Here is a 19,498-nt window from a genome sequence, read left to right on the forward strand (position 1 = left end):
GTCTTAAATCACAGCATACTCACAGCAGCTGCTTTGCCACTTTCTTGCATGGTATCTTAGCTGTTCAGCAACAATTTCACCTGTTTTCTTTGATCTACAGTTATCTCAAGTGCCACCAAACAGTCTGACTGAATCTTTAATAGCTCCTGTGCAGGACAGTTTAGTAAAGAGAGGATGTTATTCACATATAGTTTTTTTCAGTCAGAGAACAGGCATCTCCTGTATCAGGAATATTAAGAAGTGACAGGGAAGGAGAAGAACATGGGTCCTGCCTACACTTTGAACAGCTCTATTCCTGGAATCCAGTATTCCCACTTCTGGAACAAGAGTCAAAACAGTCCTTATTCCTAAAATTGCTTGCCACCACCTTCTAAGTGCAAGAATTGCAGTAGTATTAGCACAGCTGTCCAGACATCATGTACATCTTTGGTTAATCTCTTAGTTAAAACATTTCCAGCGACTATCATTACAGGCTTTTTCTAATGGAACTTTACTGCAATAGCTCCAGTACTCTCACTGATAGAGGTTTTAATAGTAGACAGTCTTTACAGAGTGACCCTACTACACAGGCATTATAAATGCTTTACAAAGTGTATGAACAGTGGAGTTCTCATCTGCATAACACTGGTAATTATAGGCATTCATACCTTCCTGTATTTATTAGGGTCTTACTCTGAGCTTTTGACTCTTGCTGCTATGGGGCATCAAGCCACAGCAGAAAAAAAAAACAACAAATAAACCACTTACCCTTCGTATTTCCTTTCCTTAAATGTTCCTCAGGAGGCAGAAACATAACATAGCATAACATAATATAGCATAGCATAACAACATAACATAATGTAACATATATAACAAGCATACCCCTTCTTTCACTAGACAAGAAACAAGAATATCTTTGTATAGCTGCTGACTTGCGGATGCAAGTAACAGGTAATGAATTTTCAGCACCTGCTTGAGTGCAGTGGTCAACACTAATGATTTACAAGTCCATACTGGTGATAGGATAGTTCAAACCATTTGATAGAACAGCTGGTTCATCCTGAACTGATGTGTGCCTCCCAGAAGGAAACAAACACCTGACACTGGATCTGAAGTGGTGATGAGACTCTGTATAGGCCTTTGGGCAATAGAGAGGAGTATTAAGGGTCCTTTCCTTCTTGAACACATGAATTCTTCACTGTTCATGGGATAGCTGTGGTGTTTGCCCATGCTGGGAATGTGTCCAGCCCAAACATAGGTCTTCCCCATGTGTTGATGGCCACTGAGACACAGAAGACTCCAATAATGTTCATCACTATTCCAGCTTTAACCTGTGAGGACACAAGTCCAAACCAACAATAACCAAACATGAGCACATCAAATTGCAGCAAAGCCCATTTATACATACAGAAGAAAGACACATGGTCAAATAAATCACAGAAATAGCCCTTGTACCCACTGTCCCGTGTTCTTGCTTAGGTGGAACACACTGTGCAAAGTCTTTGAACGCTTTGCTTTATAACTGATCTAGGAGCTTTAAGGCATGTACAAATTACTCTTATTAGTTAAAGAACAGTTCTGCCTCCTTCAAGTCTCTACTTCAAAACCTGGTAATGCTTGGGTACCGGGCACAGAACCTGCACTGTGTGGTCTGGCAGGCAATCAGAGGACCAGAGCCTAGGGCAGCTGATTGTTACCTTCTGCTTTCAGCTCCAGTGGAAACCAGGCTTCAGCTACACTTGCCAAAGCCCCACAAGACTGGAAAGCACTGGCTGCATTTTAACCCTTCAGTGTTTATGAGACTTATGACTTGTCAGTTTTTAATTGCAATGGGTCTGGGCTGTACATCTGCCAAAGCCTGTGAGAAAGGTACTGTTACTTCAGAGATGCAAATCCTTACTGCAATATTAAGACTGCATAAGAGAGAGATATACAGTGATAGTTACAGCCCACAAGATCTTCCTGGTACTTTGTAAATACTTGGCTAAGAAAATTAAACTCTCACCATATTTCAGGACAAAGGCAGTAGGGAGCTTCAGATAAGAGAACAGGCAATTATCATCTTACCATATCCAAAACATGGATGTGGCCATAGGAAAACACTATTGCATTTGGTGGTGTTGCAACAGGTAGCATGAAGGCAAGGGAAGTACTGAGAGTACCAGGCAGCATAAGATACAAAGGATTGATTTTGACAGATGCAGCCTGCAATGAAATGGAGAGAATATCACACTGAAAGTGTTCCAAAAGAAAAACATAAAGAACATATTCCAGCCCATTGAGGCACATGTGCTCGTTTCATTTCCTGCTATTATATCACCAATTTGCAAGCATTTTATTCTGAAATCCACACATGCTTAAAGATAACTTTGCTCTTGTTTCCTGTCCCACAATACTTAAAAACAAAGCTTCATTCTTTCTTGTTGTTTGTTTTGCTCTATGGTATAATTTGGAGTTCTGGTCAAATTTCTCTAACAGTCTTTTCTTTGACCTCAGACCACACTTGTGCCAGGGTAACACAGGGGTGGGATTATAATTACCAGGCGTGTGGAGTACCACTTTCAGATGTTATATAAACTCTGTGGGACTCAGAACTTAAGTGCCAACTTAAGTCACTAATTGCTCAGCACCTTGATTGGGATCGATTTACTTTGATGAAATGGTCTATGAATAAAGCGGTTGTATTTTACAAATTAAAAAAATAACCTATTTTTTCCTTTATGTTAGAGTTTCAATTCTGCTCAGAAAAGGCAGCAAAAGTTACCAGGTTTTTGTCTGTAAGTTTTAAAATTCCTCTAGCTTCCTATGGAAAATGACACATTTCTAATAATTGGGCCTACCACTTTCTGTTGTCTAGCAGAAAACCATGAGGATGAAGGAACCACGCAAAGGGATGAATAGGAAATGCTGAATGTTGGTTTCATTTAATGTTTTTGGTTGTTTTTCCAGTTCTGAGTTGATGGTTTAAATACAAAATGACTAGAAGTTTTAAATACAAAATGACACTTCACTTTCTCCAGGTCTAAGGGACACACCTTACAGAAGGCTTGAACTGGCTTCCTTTTCAGAGAGGGTGCCATCAGACAGGCATCCTGAATTAGCTGCTTCTTCCAGGTTGTTGGTTCTCAGATTCCAGGTGGATAGGTAGGGCAGATTGGAGAAAGTTTGCATTCCCACTTTTTATCTACATATGATGCTATAAACATAGCAGTGAACACCAGCTAAAATCACTATCCATTATGGTATACTGTCAGATGAACTGTTTCATTACTGGCTTTCAGATTAACATTGGAGCAACATTTAAGACAATAAATATGATACTGTTTTGCCACTAGAGATTGCCAGTTTAACTCTGATCTCCCAGTTGGTAGGATAACAGGTTGGAAATAATCTTACCATGGATGCAAAGATAGGTAGGAAGAGGGTGGCTGTGGCGACATTGCTGGTGCATTCTGTGAAGACAGCTACTGTAAGCGAAAGTACCGTTGCAGTGGCCCATGGTGGGATGTATCCTAATGGAGTCATTTGACGACCCAGCCAAACTGAGAGCCCAGATTTCTGACAAGAAAGAAGTGTTTTTCAGTCAGGCTCAGAACCCCTTGCTCGTGAACAGGAACTCCCATTATGTGTAACATTCCTGCCACATGATGCCAAATGACTCCTGAATTATATAAACACCATTCGGCAAAGTGTGTCAGCCTCCAAGAGGTCAGATAAATTGAAGAACATGGTCAGAGCACACAAACTCCTGAAAAATAGCCACAAATATTCACCTGTCCTCCCAGTTTTTGCTACTTTGGATCTGCCTCCAGATCTGAACATCTCTACTGGATGTGGTTTTGGGTTCATGCCCAGTAATACAGGACTAGATAATGAACCAGAGAAGTCTGCCTTTGAGTCAGAGAAAAACAAGACGTCAGGACATACTGCACTTGCATCAGCCAATGCAAAACCTCCTCCCAGCAGCAGCACAACACTCCAGGGCATCTTCCTTTGAACCACACTCCACTCTAGCAGCGGGGCTGTTAAAAATGGCTTTTTTGTATCTGAAGTGAGAAATGAAAAGCAGAACATGTTTTAAGAAAGTGAAGACATTTTGTCTCCTGTTCTATAAGCTACCAGGAAAAGACCCAACAGGCAGATGCATGTTACTGAGAAACCTGCATAGGGTAAGGGTAGTACACATGGGCAGGGACTGTGCCCGAGCCTAGCCCAAGAAGTGAGAGAGGTGAGCTACCCTGAAGAACTGCATGTGAATCCACTATATGTGTCTGTCATGTTAGCTGGAGCTGGCTGTTTCACAGTGTTACACTTTCTCTTTTAAATACCTTCTTTAGTCTCTTCAGGGTCAGATGTGCTTGCATTCCAGCTTGTGAATTTGGGTTTGTTAGCAGGAAGGATAAAGAGTAGCAAGGCAATAAACATAGCAGGAGCAGAATCAGTGATATACCTGAAGAAGAAAAGAGAATATAGCTTAGAAAATAGGTATCTTTCCTCCTAGAAGATGGCTGGCTTCTAGCATCTTAGTCACTCTCTTTGGTGTCCTGTTTGGGGCTTATACATTAGCAATATGGGTCATTAGGTCACGACTGAGGTCTCTCAGACCTGCCACAACAGAGACAGTAGTAAAAGAAACTAGCTACAATGCACATCAATAACGAGAGTCACAGATGACAACTGCTCCTGCTCTGTGGTGAAGCCAGCGTTCAACAGCTGTATCTCAAAGAACAATGTGTAAAGAAATGGCCTGAATAATAATCCCATTGTGCATTAAGGGCATTTTATGCCCCTTAATATGCCACAGACAGTCTGCAAAGAAGCCATTCAGAGCACCAAATCAGTTTCCCAGTGAGTTCTAAGCTATTGTTCAGAGGTGATATTACCAAATATTCATATGATACCGCAACTTATTGGAGCTCATAAAAACAAAACAGTAACACATATACAAGTGTGACTAAGACCACCATTGCAGAAGTTTCTTTTTTTTAGGAGTTTCAGCTTCCTCCATGTCCCAGCCTCCAACCTTCATTGCAGTACAAACTGTCAAACAGTAGATCTCAACTGGTGATCTCACACACAAGCGATAGGATCAAGCCCAGGAAGCGTGTGAATTTCAATAAGGTTGGAATTAATGACTCCACACTCAAAATGGAATGCAAGAGCAAGGGAATCTGATTCACAGTCAAGAGGGTGCAGGACAAAAATCCCCTAAAACTTACTTTTCTCCTCCTGGGAAGAGCCCAGCAGCCCAGCCTTTTACGAAGCCTGGGTGTCTGGAAAACCACAAGAGAACCAGAGAAATAAACATCAGGAGGACATTGAATTCAGCATAAGAGATAGGGCCTAACTTCTTCATTTCTGTCTTCAGCACATTGTACGCAGCTTTTTCTTTATCACTTTTCTCTGCTCCACAGCCCCAGCTTTCCTTAAAGCTTGAAGAAAAAAGGAGAAGAAAATACTGTAAGTATTAACATACTAGAAGGATTTAACATGCTTGCCATTCTGAAGCTGTCACTCCTGGGCACAGACACAGACTATAGCAGAGGCCAGGAACAAAGAAATGACAAGAGTGTCAAAGTATTTCATGGGGACATGCTAATTCTCACAGAAGAATGGGGTCTATGAATGGATCTAAGTATCTGTCCAATTTTGAGCAGCCTGGAATGAAAGCCACAGTTTTGAATCAAGGGTAGCAAACCAGATATGCTAGCTCTCTTAGGGCTGACATTCACAGATGTGAAATTGAAATATAAGAAGGCAATTATGTCTGAATATTAAGAATATATAAAGCTTTGCCTTAGTGCAACTCCCATGGACACAAAAGGTTTCCAGACCTCAGAAGTTCCTGTGAAATGGAACTGGTTTCTGCTACAAAATTAGTAACTTGTCAGTGGATTCGTCTGACCCGTATTTATCAATAAGCTGATCTACATTAGCCGAGGGGTTTCCACAATATCGTATAGTTAAATACTCACTTGAGTCCTATGAAGGAGCACTGTAACCAAAGCCAAGCTAGTACCAACATAAGAATCATGTTTGGGAATGAAAACCCAAACCAGGAAGCAAAATTCACAATATCGTTATTGTTGGGGTATAACCTGAAAAGATAAATGTTTTCCATATGAATGTCAAAACGTTTAGTAATCTGCTCTTCCTTTAATATGTGCAAATGACAAATGTACATGTAAATCTGGGACAAACATTTATGTAATTATAGGTAACATCCATAGCCTAACTGAAGTCAAGAGGAAGGCAGCCTTGATTTCAGGGAAAACCTATATAATCCTTGATTTTTCCTGTATTTTATTTTAATGCATATAGAAGCTCATGTTGATCTTTTAGATCTCAGTAAGACAAGCACTGCTGAAAGATTCCACACACATCCTAGGTAGCTTTCACTTCCAACATGCCTGTTCATTTATCCCAAGACAGGACATTCTTTCTTCCTCCCCACTCATGCTAATAGAGCAGGAATTGTCTTCCCTGAAATTAATAGCTGTACTTCAGATCGCTTCAACAGAAGACAAAGTTGCTGGCTGGCTTCAAAAAATGAAGTCAGTATTTTAAGAACTGCAATTTTTATTCAATAGCAAATTTCCATCTGGGTGTTAAAACGAATGGGTAATGTGGCAGCTGAGGCTGAAGTACTCCCAACAGAATCATAGAATAAACTTGATTGGAAAAGACCTTTTTCATCAAGTCCAACCATTACCCCAGGACTGCCAAGACCACCACTAAACCATGTCTCTGAGGGCCTCATCTACACTTACAGGACTTGGAAAGACTGTGGAGGGACTGTTGTGGAATCTGCAAAATTTCCACTGTAAATTATGTTGCATTTAGATCAATTCCCACACTCAGCTTAGTGAAGAGAGTATTTTGTGGATAACTCCTTTTCTTTACAACAGTGGCTGCACAGTTTCCACAGCCACAGCATGGAGGAATAATATTATAGGGAGGCTAAACTATTTTTAGCTCTCTTCAGTGTACTTATGAGAAGAGTTAATCATACATCCTTCTGATGCTCTTCACTGCAGTTCCTCTGCTGATGTGTTACATTTCAGTTGAAAAAGTGGAGGCAGAAGAACCAGTATCTCTGATTAACAAGCTCTCTGCTGATTGCCAGCAAGTATTGCCAAGTTTCTCAGGAGACCTATGACATCAACACATAGCTGCCTAAAAAAGGCTGAAGCAAAACAATGAGTCCCATCACTTTATACACATTCCTCACTCTTAGTTCACCAACTGGTTATTGCTTATGGTCTGCAACTGAAACTGTCATCTAAGATGAGTCAGCTGGTCACAGAAACAGTACAACAGTATAAGTAAGAGAAAAAGCAAAAATTACTTACTGATTCATCTGGCCTTTCAACACCATGTTTGGTGCTGTTCCAGTGAGTGTTGCAGTTCCCCCAATGCTGGCAGCATAGCATATGCAAAGTGTCATTCCCTTACATATCCGCTTCCTCTTCTTCTTTTCCTCAGATCTGGCATCATCAGGGTCTTGTCCACTGCCTGTGGCTAAACACAAAGAACACAACTAAGGGAAAGTTAGCGTTGCAGAAAGTTCAGGACAGGGTCTGTAGGTTCAGTACACTTTGTGTATGCCATTTATTTTAATTCAAAAAAACACAGATATGTCTCCAAATACTTTGGACTCATGTTCATGAGCAGCTAAAGAGAGACACTGAATATCTGGGTCTACATGATCCAAAGATGCTGCTGTCCGTATAGGTGCCATAGTTTCTCAGCAGTAATTTCCTGTTTCACAGAGAGGCTTACCACCAGCCACATACTGAAGTCATTGAAACCATTCCAATACCACAGAAAGAACCCAACTAGCTTTACTAGCTGTAATATAGGCAGACCCCCCCCCCCCCCCCCCCCAACCCCAAAGTATTGCCTGGTGTAACTGTTAAGATCAATATGTTGTGTCAGTTTACATCAGCCATGAAATTTTGCTGCTTTGTCCATTGTTCTCTGAGGTTAACAACCTAATTTTGAAGTCTGACTAGACTAATGGAGCAGGACAATGAATTTATAGCAATTACAACCAACTCAACAATACCAAGAGGTATTTTTGCACCCATTTACTACCTTCACTACATGCTACAATAAATTAGCCAGCAAAGCCATGCAGATCCTTCTAACCAACATTAAAAAGAGCATTTGCAAATACGAAAATCTATCTTTAATATAACTGTTTGGAAGCTAGAAATGAGCAGCCTTACAGAGCACTCTGTGTGACCAAGTGACATACTTGTGGGTTTGCACATCTTACATAAACGTGGTGTCTGAGCTTTGTACAATCATAATGCATTCTCCCTTCACAAGTGAGATGAGAAATAAAGCAAACAAAAAGCAGAGATCACAGCTGTATCTAAACTATGTCTCCAAGGTCTAAACAAATATAGCAGTTATGAGTCAATCTCATAAGAGAACAATGTCTGGCATACATAAACACCCTTTATTACATTGTGTCTCCCATGGACATGTCAGCCAGAAAATGGGCCAGATGTGCCCTGGGCAGAAAGCTTGAAATGTGAGACACAGAATGAGCTACCAACGTTTGCACTTGTCCTTGCACACAGTCACACAGGGAATTGTGGCAGATCAACTTGCTAATTTGGTAAAATCACATCTCCATTAAGATCCCCAGAACACCCCTTCCTCCTCTGAAAGAGAAAGGCACCACAAATCTGATCTTTAATTGTATTTAGTAATGTAGCTTTCTTTACCTCCACTACAGAGAAGCGAAACCAGAGAGACTGAGTTTGTGCACGTGGTTCAAATCAAGTGAAACCTACTGCAGAACCACAGCACTGACAGAAGGACCTTGTGGAGTCAAGCATTGGGTTAAGATCACACTTGAAAGCATTCCAAACAGCAGTTTGTCTACTGTGAGTCAAATGACACCACCTCCTCTTGTCCATGTAGCTTTTAAGGCATTTCTCTTTCTTCTCCCTAGCTCCACATACAATTAGGTCAAAAAGAGATATTTATTACTCCAGAACCAAAATAGGCTGTGTTTGCACAAAGTTTTTCAAGCATTCCTATGTGGCTTAGAAGCTGAACCCCCACTGATAATCACAAGACTGGGATTCTCAGGGTTAGATTATACTTCCCACAGGATATGCTTTTCAGTTCCCTGAGAAGGCAGTTAAGTCTAGGGAAACTATGGGAGAATGACCACAGCTTGAAGGAAAGAACATAACAATCTGCATGGGACCTAGCACTAAGCAGAACAAAACGGCAACCAGGAAGATTGGAAACCAATTTGTAAAACCTAGGTGTCATGCATTTGGGTGCTTTCAGTCAGGTCACCATTCTCTTTCTTTGGAAAAGGCACAGAGAACTCTTTCTAGGTCAGGGAGCTCTGAGCATAGCAAGCTCAGTAGAATCAACTCACTGCAGAGGCCCCTACCATGTGCTGAAGTGGGATCTGATGCATTCTTTTCCTCCAGCTCGATCACTTTGTTTGTTTGCCCAGTTGCTTGTTCCACTGTGGTCATATCATACTCTGTGGTGTCCATTTGATCCAGGACAGCCTGGACAATGGGAACCATCATAGCAGTGGTCGCTGTGTTACTTATCCACATGGACAGGAAAGCAGTGACAACCATAAATCCCAGCATGAGGCTGAAAAGAGAGAAACAGAGGAGAAAGGAGAAAAAGAAAACAGACTTTTCTAGGCATTGTAGTCACAGGGATCTGTGTAGTGTCGAGATTTCCTTCCAGGACAGCTCTGCCACCTTCACTGAAGGAATCCCAGAAAGCCAGTTAGCTCCTTAGTCTACACATGATGAAGTCCGTCATCATTCTGCCTCCAAAGGCAAGCACCTAAATTTAGTCAGGTGCTGGTTTTGGCTGAAGGACAAATACACTGCTGCTGCTGCTGCTGTCAAACTTCACCTCTGTAAAGTCTGTACAAGTGCAGAGAGCTAAAGAGGTTCTTGAAGGTTCCCTTCTTTGCTGACTGTTAAACACCATCCCTAGGCCTCTGCAAAATTGACAGAGGCAAGGAAGAAGTAATGCAATACTCTTACAGTGCAGGTTTCGCCCCAAGAATCAGCAGCACCCTCAGCGCAATCCTTTTGTGAAGATTCCAATGTTCAACAGAAATTGCAACAATCAGCCCTCCAACGAAGAGCATGCTTGTGTCATTTAGGTACTGAAAGCACACCTGAAAGACAGAGAAGGTAGGTCAGGTGCCAAAATGCTGCCTCCTGCTAGCTTCACTAATATGTTTTGCTTCCTGTCCTCTCAAAGCCATTTTCTGCACCAGACCCCATCCCAACACTGGCAGAAGGGGAAGATCCAGCATTAGAGCTACTTCAGTTTCCTGAACTCTTGATCTCCTGCTCAAGTGCTGAAATGTTCAGTGCAGGGGCTTTTTTTTGCATCATGCACCTTCTTTTTAGATTATCAGGAGTTAATAAAGTACAAAATGAAGCAGTTTCCTAAAACATTGGTAGGAGCTCAAAGTATTGTGTAGGTACCAGAAATGCTGAGCCCCAAAATGGCTTTCTTAGCACCTTTAGTAATCACACCTACCCTTTCCAGCTTGTTGGCCAGAAGTGAACCTTAGCTACAGTACCTAGTATAGCCTTGTGCTAAAGCACTAGCACAAACAGCCAGAATGAGCTTTGGAAGGGACATAGTGTAATTGCTGGCATCATGATCTCTACCCTGTTGGAAGAAGTTTGTTCCATGCGTTTTGAAATCTCACAGAGAATATGTCACACTGCTCTCTCATGGGATGGGTTATGAACACACAAACTAGTAGGTGCAGCAGGATCCATGCCTAGAAACAGACCTTTCCCTCTACCACCTTAAGCCCCACACCCATAACATTTTGAGAAAATATACATTTAGTTCAGCATCTTCCCATACAGGAGCCCTGAACACTGCTCAACAGAGTCAGAAACAGCACCACAGAACTGGAGCACTTTCCTATCTGACTTGTTTGATAAATATTTTTGGGGGAGCACAGCAATGGATTTCCCTGTATCAGATCTGGATTGAGCAAGGTTCTTACTGATTTAGAGCTCAGAACTCCAAGCAGAGGGAAAAATACCACAGGCATGAGGGAGGTAACAGCCAGTGGGATCACTTCAGTGCACCAGTACACAGCCATGATGATGATCATATACGCACATTTGGCCTCCTGCAATATGATGGAAGACACGTTTAAGCACAGAAAATTAATTCTTAAAGATAAGAAACATGTTGGTAGCTCTTATAAAAGGCCTAAATACTCCATTGTTTGTAGCTTAACCAGTTACGCTGAAATAGGTAGCAGAAAACCTGAGGATTTAAACTTGTACTTTTAAACCTTGTTCTGAAGTCACTTGCATAAAAAGATCTTTTTGACCACAGTATTTAATACATGCTCCCAAAATGTACAGTGTGAGAAAAACAAACCTTTCACAACTAGGTACATACAGTTTGCAGTGTACAATTGCCTTTTGACAGCTGAGGTGAGCAGATTTCACATCTAGGAGCCAAGAATTGTTAACAGTGTTTGTAGATTTGGGCATTTCTATTTTGAGTTAATTATTTTGAAATGGATGGCCAGATTTCCCAGTGCATGTGATTAGCTTGTATGAAATCACAAGTCTTTGAGGTGTGTCCATTGGCACACCTGAACCCAGAAACTATTATCACTAAGTCATTTAAAAGTTAACTTTTTAAAGTAACTCTTAAAGTAAAATCCTTTTACTTTTTTTTTTCCCCCTTTTTTTTTTTGGTGACTAAGAGGTATTTTACTGCTTTCCCAATTCAGACTGTGCTTACAAAGACAGGGAAAGGAGATTCCCCAGGTTAGAAATGTTGCAACCTTTTTACACTGTTGATGAGGCATTCCTGTACCACAGCCTTTCTTGGTTTGTACTTTCAAAGTTGTTCAGAGAAGCAAGCATTCATTAGCCAACGGTAAACAGGGTTTTAAAGCTTAAGCTAGTGTTCGGTAGTTCAGAATTTGCTCATGTTTAGAGTATGTGTTTATAGGATTTTATTTTAAAACAACAAATGGGACTCTATTGCAAAAATAAATGGTGTTACAGTGACATTTAAAAAGTGCTGTAAGGTGATATTTATAAATAGGGGTGTGTTTTCCTTCATTTTTTTGAGAAGCTGAGGAACCAGAAAACAGCCTTTGTCAGTAATTAGGGTTTGTTTTTTTTTCTTCCAGGTTTCCAGGAATAAATTATAGCACAAGTTCTGAAAAAAAAATTTCTTCAGACAGATCCTATAGGTCTCTTCCCTTAACAAGTATGAGGTGAGCTCATGACAGAATTTATGCTACACTACAGTAGCCAAGTGCTAGAACTGATTGTAGTTAATCTGTTGCCAGTATGAAACACAGATAAACAACCCAAAGTACTAAAAATCACAATACAGAAGGAACTCTGGTTTCATAGAGTGGAGAGTAAATAATTTATATGAAGTTCAAAAATACAACCATGCTTATAAATTAACCAACCATAACCAATTCGAACAACCAAGGATCTGGAATGAAATATATGTCTGTATCTCTACCTACATCAATCTGTGATTTATGGGAACAGTCACAGAATGTTTCTTTGGTGTCTAGTCAGTTGACAGCAGAGACAGTGAGATGCTTTCTCACTGAGAGCTGAAAAAGCAATCACTAGTGGAAATATTCCTCTCCCACTGTGAAATACTGTAATTTCCCAGATTAGACTGATGACACAATATTTCTACAAATACCAAAAAACTTAACCCATATTTATTTTTTTATGGAAATTGTCTTAGTGTTGGTTAAATCATTGTCTAACAGTCAGGAATTCCTCTTTCTGTAAAACACCAGCATTCAACTGAAAGGCAGTGCTGATATTACTTAGACAGGTGAACCAGAGTGGCTGGCAATCTTGGCTTTATAAATATGCATGACATTTTCCTGCACTTTATAATACATTGAGCAATACAAATCTCTCAGAAGAAAGGCTGCTTTTAGCATTAGAATAGCCTCTATAGCTCTAGTAGGCTAAAATATCATAAACAGAGCTTTCACACTTTGCCAAGAATGCTACTAGACATTAGAGACCAAGCTCTTCACTGAGTTATTCCAATTTTATGCTGGTATAACTCCACTGAAAGCACAGGAGTTGTGCCATCACCACCTCTAGAGTAAGACGGATGTGAACTGGAGAATATTGCATTTGAAACCTGTTGTGATCACTGCGTAACGCACAATGCACAGCTCCCAACTGCACCACTGATGAAGAATGCCACTCAGCAGCTCTCCCTGAAGCGTAGCAGAGCCTCAGCAGCAGAGCGGGCTGGAGATCCCAGATGTCCTACCTTTCAGTCCACTGCCACCACTACTAGACAGTGCAAGATACAATTCTAAATGTGCAGGCCAGTTATGTGTATATTTACTGTTGACTCAAAAAGAATTGCATCCAATTTGCAAGACAGGTTGGGTCCATGGGAGCCCCGAGTCCTGGCAGTGGCACAACCCTTAGGGTGAATAGAGATTGGCACAGAGCTCCTTCTGCGAGTTGGGCTGCTGAGCACCAGTGCCTGAAGATTTGGGAGTGACACCTGCAACAATGCTCCTGAGACCTGGGACCGAGTGGCAGAAATGCTTCAGAGATGAGGTGCAGGAAGGAGCTGCTCCAGTGCCCTGCGGGGAAGCGAAGTTACCTTAGCAGGGATTAGGTACTTTGCTCTGGTGCAAGGCAGATGCTGTGGCGAACATGGCCAGTGCTGCACAGCATGCCCAGGGCATGGCCTGCACGAGGCGGGCAAGCAGGCGGGAGCACAGCAAGCCTGGACAGGGCCCGGGGTGGCCGGCTGGGGCAGGGGCTGCTGGGGCAGGGGCTCCTGGGCAGCGGGGGGGCTCTTGAGGTAGCGGGGGCCGGAGCGGGGGTCTCTGTTCTCCGAGGGGGCCCCGCAGGCACTTACCCGCGTCGGCACAGCGATCGGCAGCGGCAGAAGCAGCAGCGGCGTGAGGAAGAGGATGGCGAAGGACCGGCATCTCAGCAGGGTCTGCAGGCAGGTCGGGGCCATCTTCTGTGGGGACAAACGGTCAGGGCGCGCGCAGGAGCAGCGCCCGCCGCCTTAAGTACGGAGGGACATGGCTGGGGCGACGCGACCCGCCCGCGGCCGGACGGGGGCCGGCCGCTCCCGCCCTGACGGGACATGGGGCTCCTTGCCGCCCTCACGGGACACCGGGCTCGTTCCCGCCCTCACGGGACACCGGGCTGGCTCCTGCCCTCCCTCACTGACACCGGGCTGGCTCCCGCCCTCACGGACACCGGGCTCGTTCCCGCCCTCACGGGACACCGGGCTGGCTCCTGCCCTCCCTCACTGACACCGGGCTGGCTCCCGCCCTCACGGACACCGGGCTCGTTCCCGCCCTCACGGGACACCGGGCTGGCTCCTGCCCTCCCTCACTGACACCGGGCTGGCTCCCGCCCTCACGGACACCGGGCTGGCAGCGCTGCAGACGCGGGTCCGGAGCGATCGCGCCGCAGCGGAGCCGCCGTCCAGGCGCGAGCCCGGTGCCCGCAGGCCCTCGCCGGCTCCGGGAGGTTTTCCTGAGTCAGGTGGGGCCGGGCCGCTCCGTCACACGGGAGCCGGGACACGGCGGGGGCATTTCCCGGTTCCTGAGATCCCCCTCTGCCCAGAACGGGGAACGCTGCCTCATGGCTGTGGGTAAAGCTACGGCACCGGCTGGGAGCGGGTCTTAAAACTCGCCCTGCTCGCGGTGCCTGCAGAAAGTCAGGAGTAAGCCCATATCCTCATCATACGTATTGTGTGGGGACCAAAGTGTGACACACGGCTTCTCGCGGGTGCTGGGCTTTCAGGAGGTGCTGATGATGCCAAGGGGGATCATCTGTCACTCATTTACACAGTGGTGAGGAAGGACTTAGTTCCTTTAGGGAAATGAGAGTTAAAACCACAGCGGTGGTCTCCCCAAAACAAAGGTCTGTGCAGGCATGCATGGCTATGCTTCACTGCCTACTGTTTTGTGAGGGATTGTGTGCCTGAGACCTGGGTTAAAAATAACCCAGAAAGGTTAACTTGAAAGGTTATTTTTGATGCCATTCATTTCAGTGATTTGGTCCGAGTGTAGCCACAGAATGGGAATCCTAAGTGATGGTGCCGCTAAAAGGGTCGCAAACACTATCAAGATGCCAGAAAGGCACAACTGAAGCTACTGGAAATCAGACTGAAGGCAGATACTGATATTTTATGTTCTGCTTTTAGGATGTCAACAGCCACCTGAAATTGAAGGCCGGTGTAAATCATATCTTAACTGTTTGATCCTTCAGTCTCTTAGTACAGTCTTACCAAGCAGTTACTCACAGGAATAATGCTTTTCAGATTCCACAACAAGTAACGAGGGAGCTTGGACTACAGCTTGTGCTATTTGTCCTCTGCTGACCAGAGGAACTTGAGTGACAGAAGTTCAAAACAAGACACTCCAATGTTACTGTCTTGTTTGTAAAAGCAGTGAATGTCCACTAAGGAAAACAGCAGCCAACCGGATCTGGACTGACTCCAAATCTTCAAACCTTTAGCAGCAGTCCCTCTGGGTATCTTACTAACACAGAGGAAACTTTACACCAGTGCAATAGAAGAAAGCAGGGAAATGGCCAAAACTTGCATTTCTGTGGCCAGTCTCCAATGAAAAAATGGTCTGTAGTCAACAAAGAAAAGAGACTACAAGCACTTAAATAAGAAAATGCAGAGTTAACTGTAAAAGAGCTGTACTAGGCACACTTTGGTAGACCAGTGTAAATATGATTGTCTGTCTTACGAGATGCAGTGCAGTAAAGAAAAAATGAAAAGAAAACCCACAAACACTAGTTTTGGGGTGAAAGGAGTCTCCTTGTAGCTAGGAATGAGATCAGGGACTCCTGCAGGCAATTAACTAGCCCATGCCTCAGTGTCCGATACAGAGAAGGGAATCCATATTTACTTGTTGTGCAGAATTATTGCAAGCTTGCCTTCAGTGTGTTATGCAAAGTACAGTCTATGATACGCAACAAAACAAAGGATTTACAGAAAAGAACAAATATTTGAATAATAGGAAATTAGAGTGATTGATTTTCTGCTGTTCAGATAGCAATTGTCAATCAGAATGGTGTACTTTCGGGAGGAGAAGGGAAGGGGCATGAGAAACATGATGTTCCCTAGGGTTCTTAGGAACAGCTGACTTGGGACAGGGATAAGAATATGGTGCAGGCCTCCCAAGAGATTATAAAGCAGAAAGGAGGAAAACAGGGAGTTGCCAATCAAGATCAGCAAGGACCTGACCCTTAGAGATAAATACCCACTTCTTCCCCATGGAGCTGCCTGGACAATACCAGGTGAATGAGAGAGGGAGATTCAGGAACAACATGGAGTCCAGATTTGAAAGAAAGTGTGTCTATATCACCTTTATCTGAGCGTGGTTGTATCTAAGACCTGGGTCCCAAACTTAGCAATTGAAATCTTTCTATGAATCAAGGCCAAGACTGATAAACTGAGGTTCGAAACCTAAATGTGGAGGCATTCCCAGCAGTCTGACTAAAGCAAAAGCTAGGAAAAATCTTAAGCATGACCAGAGAAATAAGTAGCTTTCATTTCTTTACTTGTTTTGCAAAAGTAGGCTCCTTTTCTAGAGGCGTGCTTCAGGAGGAGAGTAGGTTGGTTTGTTGGAGTGCATGTGAAATATGTGTTCATGAAAAATATCTGTGCTGACTCTGCTGAGGAGAAATTGAATTAGTGCCAGCTTCAGTTCCTGTGGAGTCTGCTAGGAATTCAGGTACACCCAAGCAAAGCCACTGGCTGTTGCAGAACAGCGGGGACAAAGTCCTGCACTGAACTGAACCGGTAATCTTGAAGGTAAATTCTGACCTTGTTACCCCCTTGCTCAAGCCATCCTGCCACCCACACTTCATATTTAAGGTAGCACTATCACAATTTTATAAACCATTGAAGGTTTTCATGTGTCAATTCATATTCTGCTGTAAGAACCAGGAGGCTGAGAAGTTGCCTGAATCCAAACATTAGAACCACATATTCACGTATTATCATAAACAGCAGAATGTGGGTGGGAATAAGAATACTGAGTGAGGACAAGAGAAAAGATGCCTACATTCAGACAAGGAGGTGGTAAGGCTGTGCAATGCATAGTAAAGATGCAGGAAGGGGAGAGCAGGACTGGATGAAACGGGGGAAGAGAGCAGTTTACAATGAAGGCCAAGGCTGGGCACTGGTCTCTAAGGGGTCTCTATGTACCAATGGAGAGAAGCACAGAGGAGCATGTTTGGTTTGGAAGTCTTCCAGCTGTTCCCTGCCTCCCTCAGTCTATGCTTACAACTCAGATATACTTGGCACTGGCTGGATGAGAGTGCTACAGGAATGGCAGCTCTTTCACATAATTTGCACACGAGCTTCCTCTTCACTGTGCCAAGGAGGAGGCAGACAAAGCCTTGGCTGCTTACTTTACAGAGCTAGTCTGAAAGCCAGGCAAAAGGAAGCTGCAGAGAACCCATCGTGCTTGCAAAACCTCCAGCAGCAGGAGTTTTAGATGGTTCAGAGAGCATTCAAACTAAAACCTTTCACAGCCTGAAATTTAGCTTGTGCTAATTGAGCACTAACTGCAGGCCTTCAAGAAAAAGGAATCTTTTCCTCCAGTTAGTACAGCTCTGCACATAGCAGAGACCAGAGCAGTATTTACAAATATCTATGCAAGATGTGTGCTTTCATGGTCTTTTACTACTTCTTTAATGACACTAGGTAAAATTATGGTAAATGGTAGGTAAAATGGTGTAACTTTTGGTTGCAGACACCATTTAGAATTGGAATATTGTAGCAGCCTTTGGGCTAAATTTTGATACTCACTGAATAATAAATTTGCTGCTCTTTTTGTTCTTGGTATTAAGTTTCAAATCAGTGTACAAAGGAACTCAGATCTTTGTGTTACAGAGACTTAGATATGGGTTGGAATATGAAGTACAACCAGGAGCTGAATCAGGTCTCTTGTACCTCAGCCTCTTTCTTGGTTACTAGATACCACTTCCCATTTGCTGCTATGCTGCCTTAATAAACACAGGCATTTTAAAGCATATGAAGGACCAAGGGTATGGTGCAGTAACAGACCCAAGCCCATCTCATGGCTCACTGCCACTGATCTGTCCCAGCTCTCTATCCGTTTCTCTGCTGGTGGCTCTGGGGCTCACTGGAGTTTGACTTGACGAAGAAAGCAGAACATTTTTTTGCTGAGTTAGTGAGCTGAATAAGTTCAATGAGGTGTTCAGTGAGCACCAAAGCCAGCCCAAGAGACTGGGCCAGTTATGGCTGGGAACTGGAACAGCTGGGACAGGAATAGCCGCAACTTTCAAGATAGCAGATTCATAGATGAGCTTGACAGCCTGGTTATCAAACCACACACAGTCTTGTGATCTTCCCATTTGAACTTAAGATACCAGATTCAATGTTGTAAGTCACTGTAAAGAGTTCCACTCAGAAGAGGGACCCTGCTGAAGACTAGTTAACAAAGGCTGACCTGCATTGTTTTGGCTAGTAGAAAGGGGTTAGAAATCAAGTTCCCTTGGAAGATGAGCATTCCAGGGTCATCAGTCCAGGTGGAAAAATTGGGAAAGAAAGGTTTTAGTGTAGTTTAGGCCTTTCCCCAAGAAGCTGCTTTTCTGTTATTCACTACAAGCCAATCATCCCAGTTACTCCTGTTAGTGTTGGATAGGAATAGTCTGTGGCAAGGAGGCTTTCCAGGTACCAGTTGATTCATTTAATTAGAGATGCACATATTTTCCACCACTAATTCAAATGCTGCTCAAGCACACAAGTACAGTTTGCCTGTTTTAAAGCAGTTCGTTTGACCTAGATAACTGTTATTTCCTCTCAAGACAAAAACTCTCCACACAGTTATGTTGCAGGCTCCATGCAACATCCAGAGGTACGAAAGTGTTAACAAAATTATATTAAACAAGGCCTTTAAGATGTATCATACTTGAGATTGAGAAACAAAACTGAAAAAAACCTGACCCTGAGACATCCCAGGACTTAGCAGCGGCAGAACTGTCTTCTGCCCAGGCTTTGGAAATCACACTAAAAAAATAACCAGCTCAGAACTTACCTCTGTGTGATGCTCAACTTAAAAAGGTGCCTGGAGGACCTCTTGTACAATAATGTTATGTGCTGAAAGGTTTACGTGGAATTTAAATGGAAAGAGTTACTGCCAGCATTCAGAGAGAATCCCTGTTTCATTACTTTCCGTTTTCCCTCCAATCAGTACTTTCCAGCCACCGCAAGTCCACTGTGTTGCCTTAGGAGTATCTTTCAACTAAGTTCCCAGTGGAGCATCTGATACTTTTCCAAGAAAAGCTTCTGAGGCTCTGAACGAACAGTCCTTTCAGTACAATCCCTGTGCCCAACAACTTCCAACATAAAAGCCCTCATTATGAATTTTGAGTCAGTGGGGTTTTCTCAGTCAGTGTGTGCTGCTGATCAGGCTTTCTTGACCTAGAATTGGTAATGT

At 43.3% G+C, this 19,498-nt stretch overlaps 1 protein-coding gene across 6 annotated transcripts; it reads right to left on the minus strand.

Moving 5' to 3' along the window:
* Window positions 1–860: 860 nt before the first annotated feature.
* Window positions 861–19,272, minus strand: SLC13A5 (solute carrier family 13 member 5). Of its 6 annotated transcripts, XM_061469886.1 has the most exons (14): window positions 19,097–19,272; window positions 15,319–15,405; window positions 13,912–14,019; window positions 11,018–11,146; window positions 10,026–10,162; window positions 9,404–9,618; window positions 7,332–7,500; window positions 5,955–6,077; window positions 5,199–5,411; window positions 4,308–4,429; window positions 3,907–4,025; window positions 3,376–3,537; window positions 2,047–2,184; window positions 861–1,310 (listed from the first exon to the last, which is right to left on the minus strand). In XM_061469886.1, the coding sequence occupies exons 3-14, from the start codon at window positions 14,014–14,016 to the stop codon at window positions 1,182–1,184; spliced, it is 1,761 nt and encodes a 586-aa protein (XP_061325870.1). In that variant the 5' UTR covers window positions 14,017–14,019; window positions 15,319–15,405; window positions 19,097–19,272; the 3' UTR covers window positions 861–1,181. The 6 variants fall into 6 exon arrangements, with proteins under 6 accessions (XP_061325870.1, XP_061325867.1, XP_061325866.1 ...); XM_061469883.1 differs by lacking the exon at window positions 15,319–15,405 and having other exon boundaries at window positions 19,097–19,271; XM_061469882.1 differs by lacking the exons at window positions 15,319–15,405; window positions 19,097–19,272 and adding an exon at window positions 14,884–14,991 and having other exon boundaries at window positions 13,912–14,020.
* Window positions 19,273–19,498: the final 226 nt, after the last annotated feature.

Source organism: Pezoporus flaviventris, unplaced genomic scaffold, assembly GCF_033815535.1.
Source record: "Pezoporus flaviventris isolate CSIRO_AGI_PZ_B2104156 unplaced genomic scaffold, CSIRO_AGI_Pfla_v1 ptg000063l, whole genome shotgun sequence".
Classification (NCBI taxonomy): domain Eukaryota; kingdom Metazoa; phylum Chordata; class Aves; order Psittaciformes; family Psittacidae; genus Pezoporus; species Pezoporus flaviventris.

Excerpts from the sequence above, each read along its gene's own strand:
- SLC13A5 (XM_061469882.1), bottom strand. The coding sequence starts at position 14,954 with ATGCATGCCTGCACAGACCTTTGTTTTGGGGAGACCACCGCTGTGGTT. Across the intron at positions 10,163-11,017 it reads GAGTTCTGAGCTCTAAATCA|GTGTGCTTTCAGTACCTAAA; the intron begins GTAAGAACCTTG and ends TCTGTCTTTCAG. Across the intron at positions 9,619-10,025 it reads CTTGGGGCGAAACCTGCACT|CCTCATGCTGGGATTTATGG; the intron begins GTAAGAGTATTG and ends CTCTCTTTTCAG.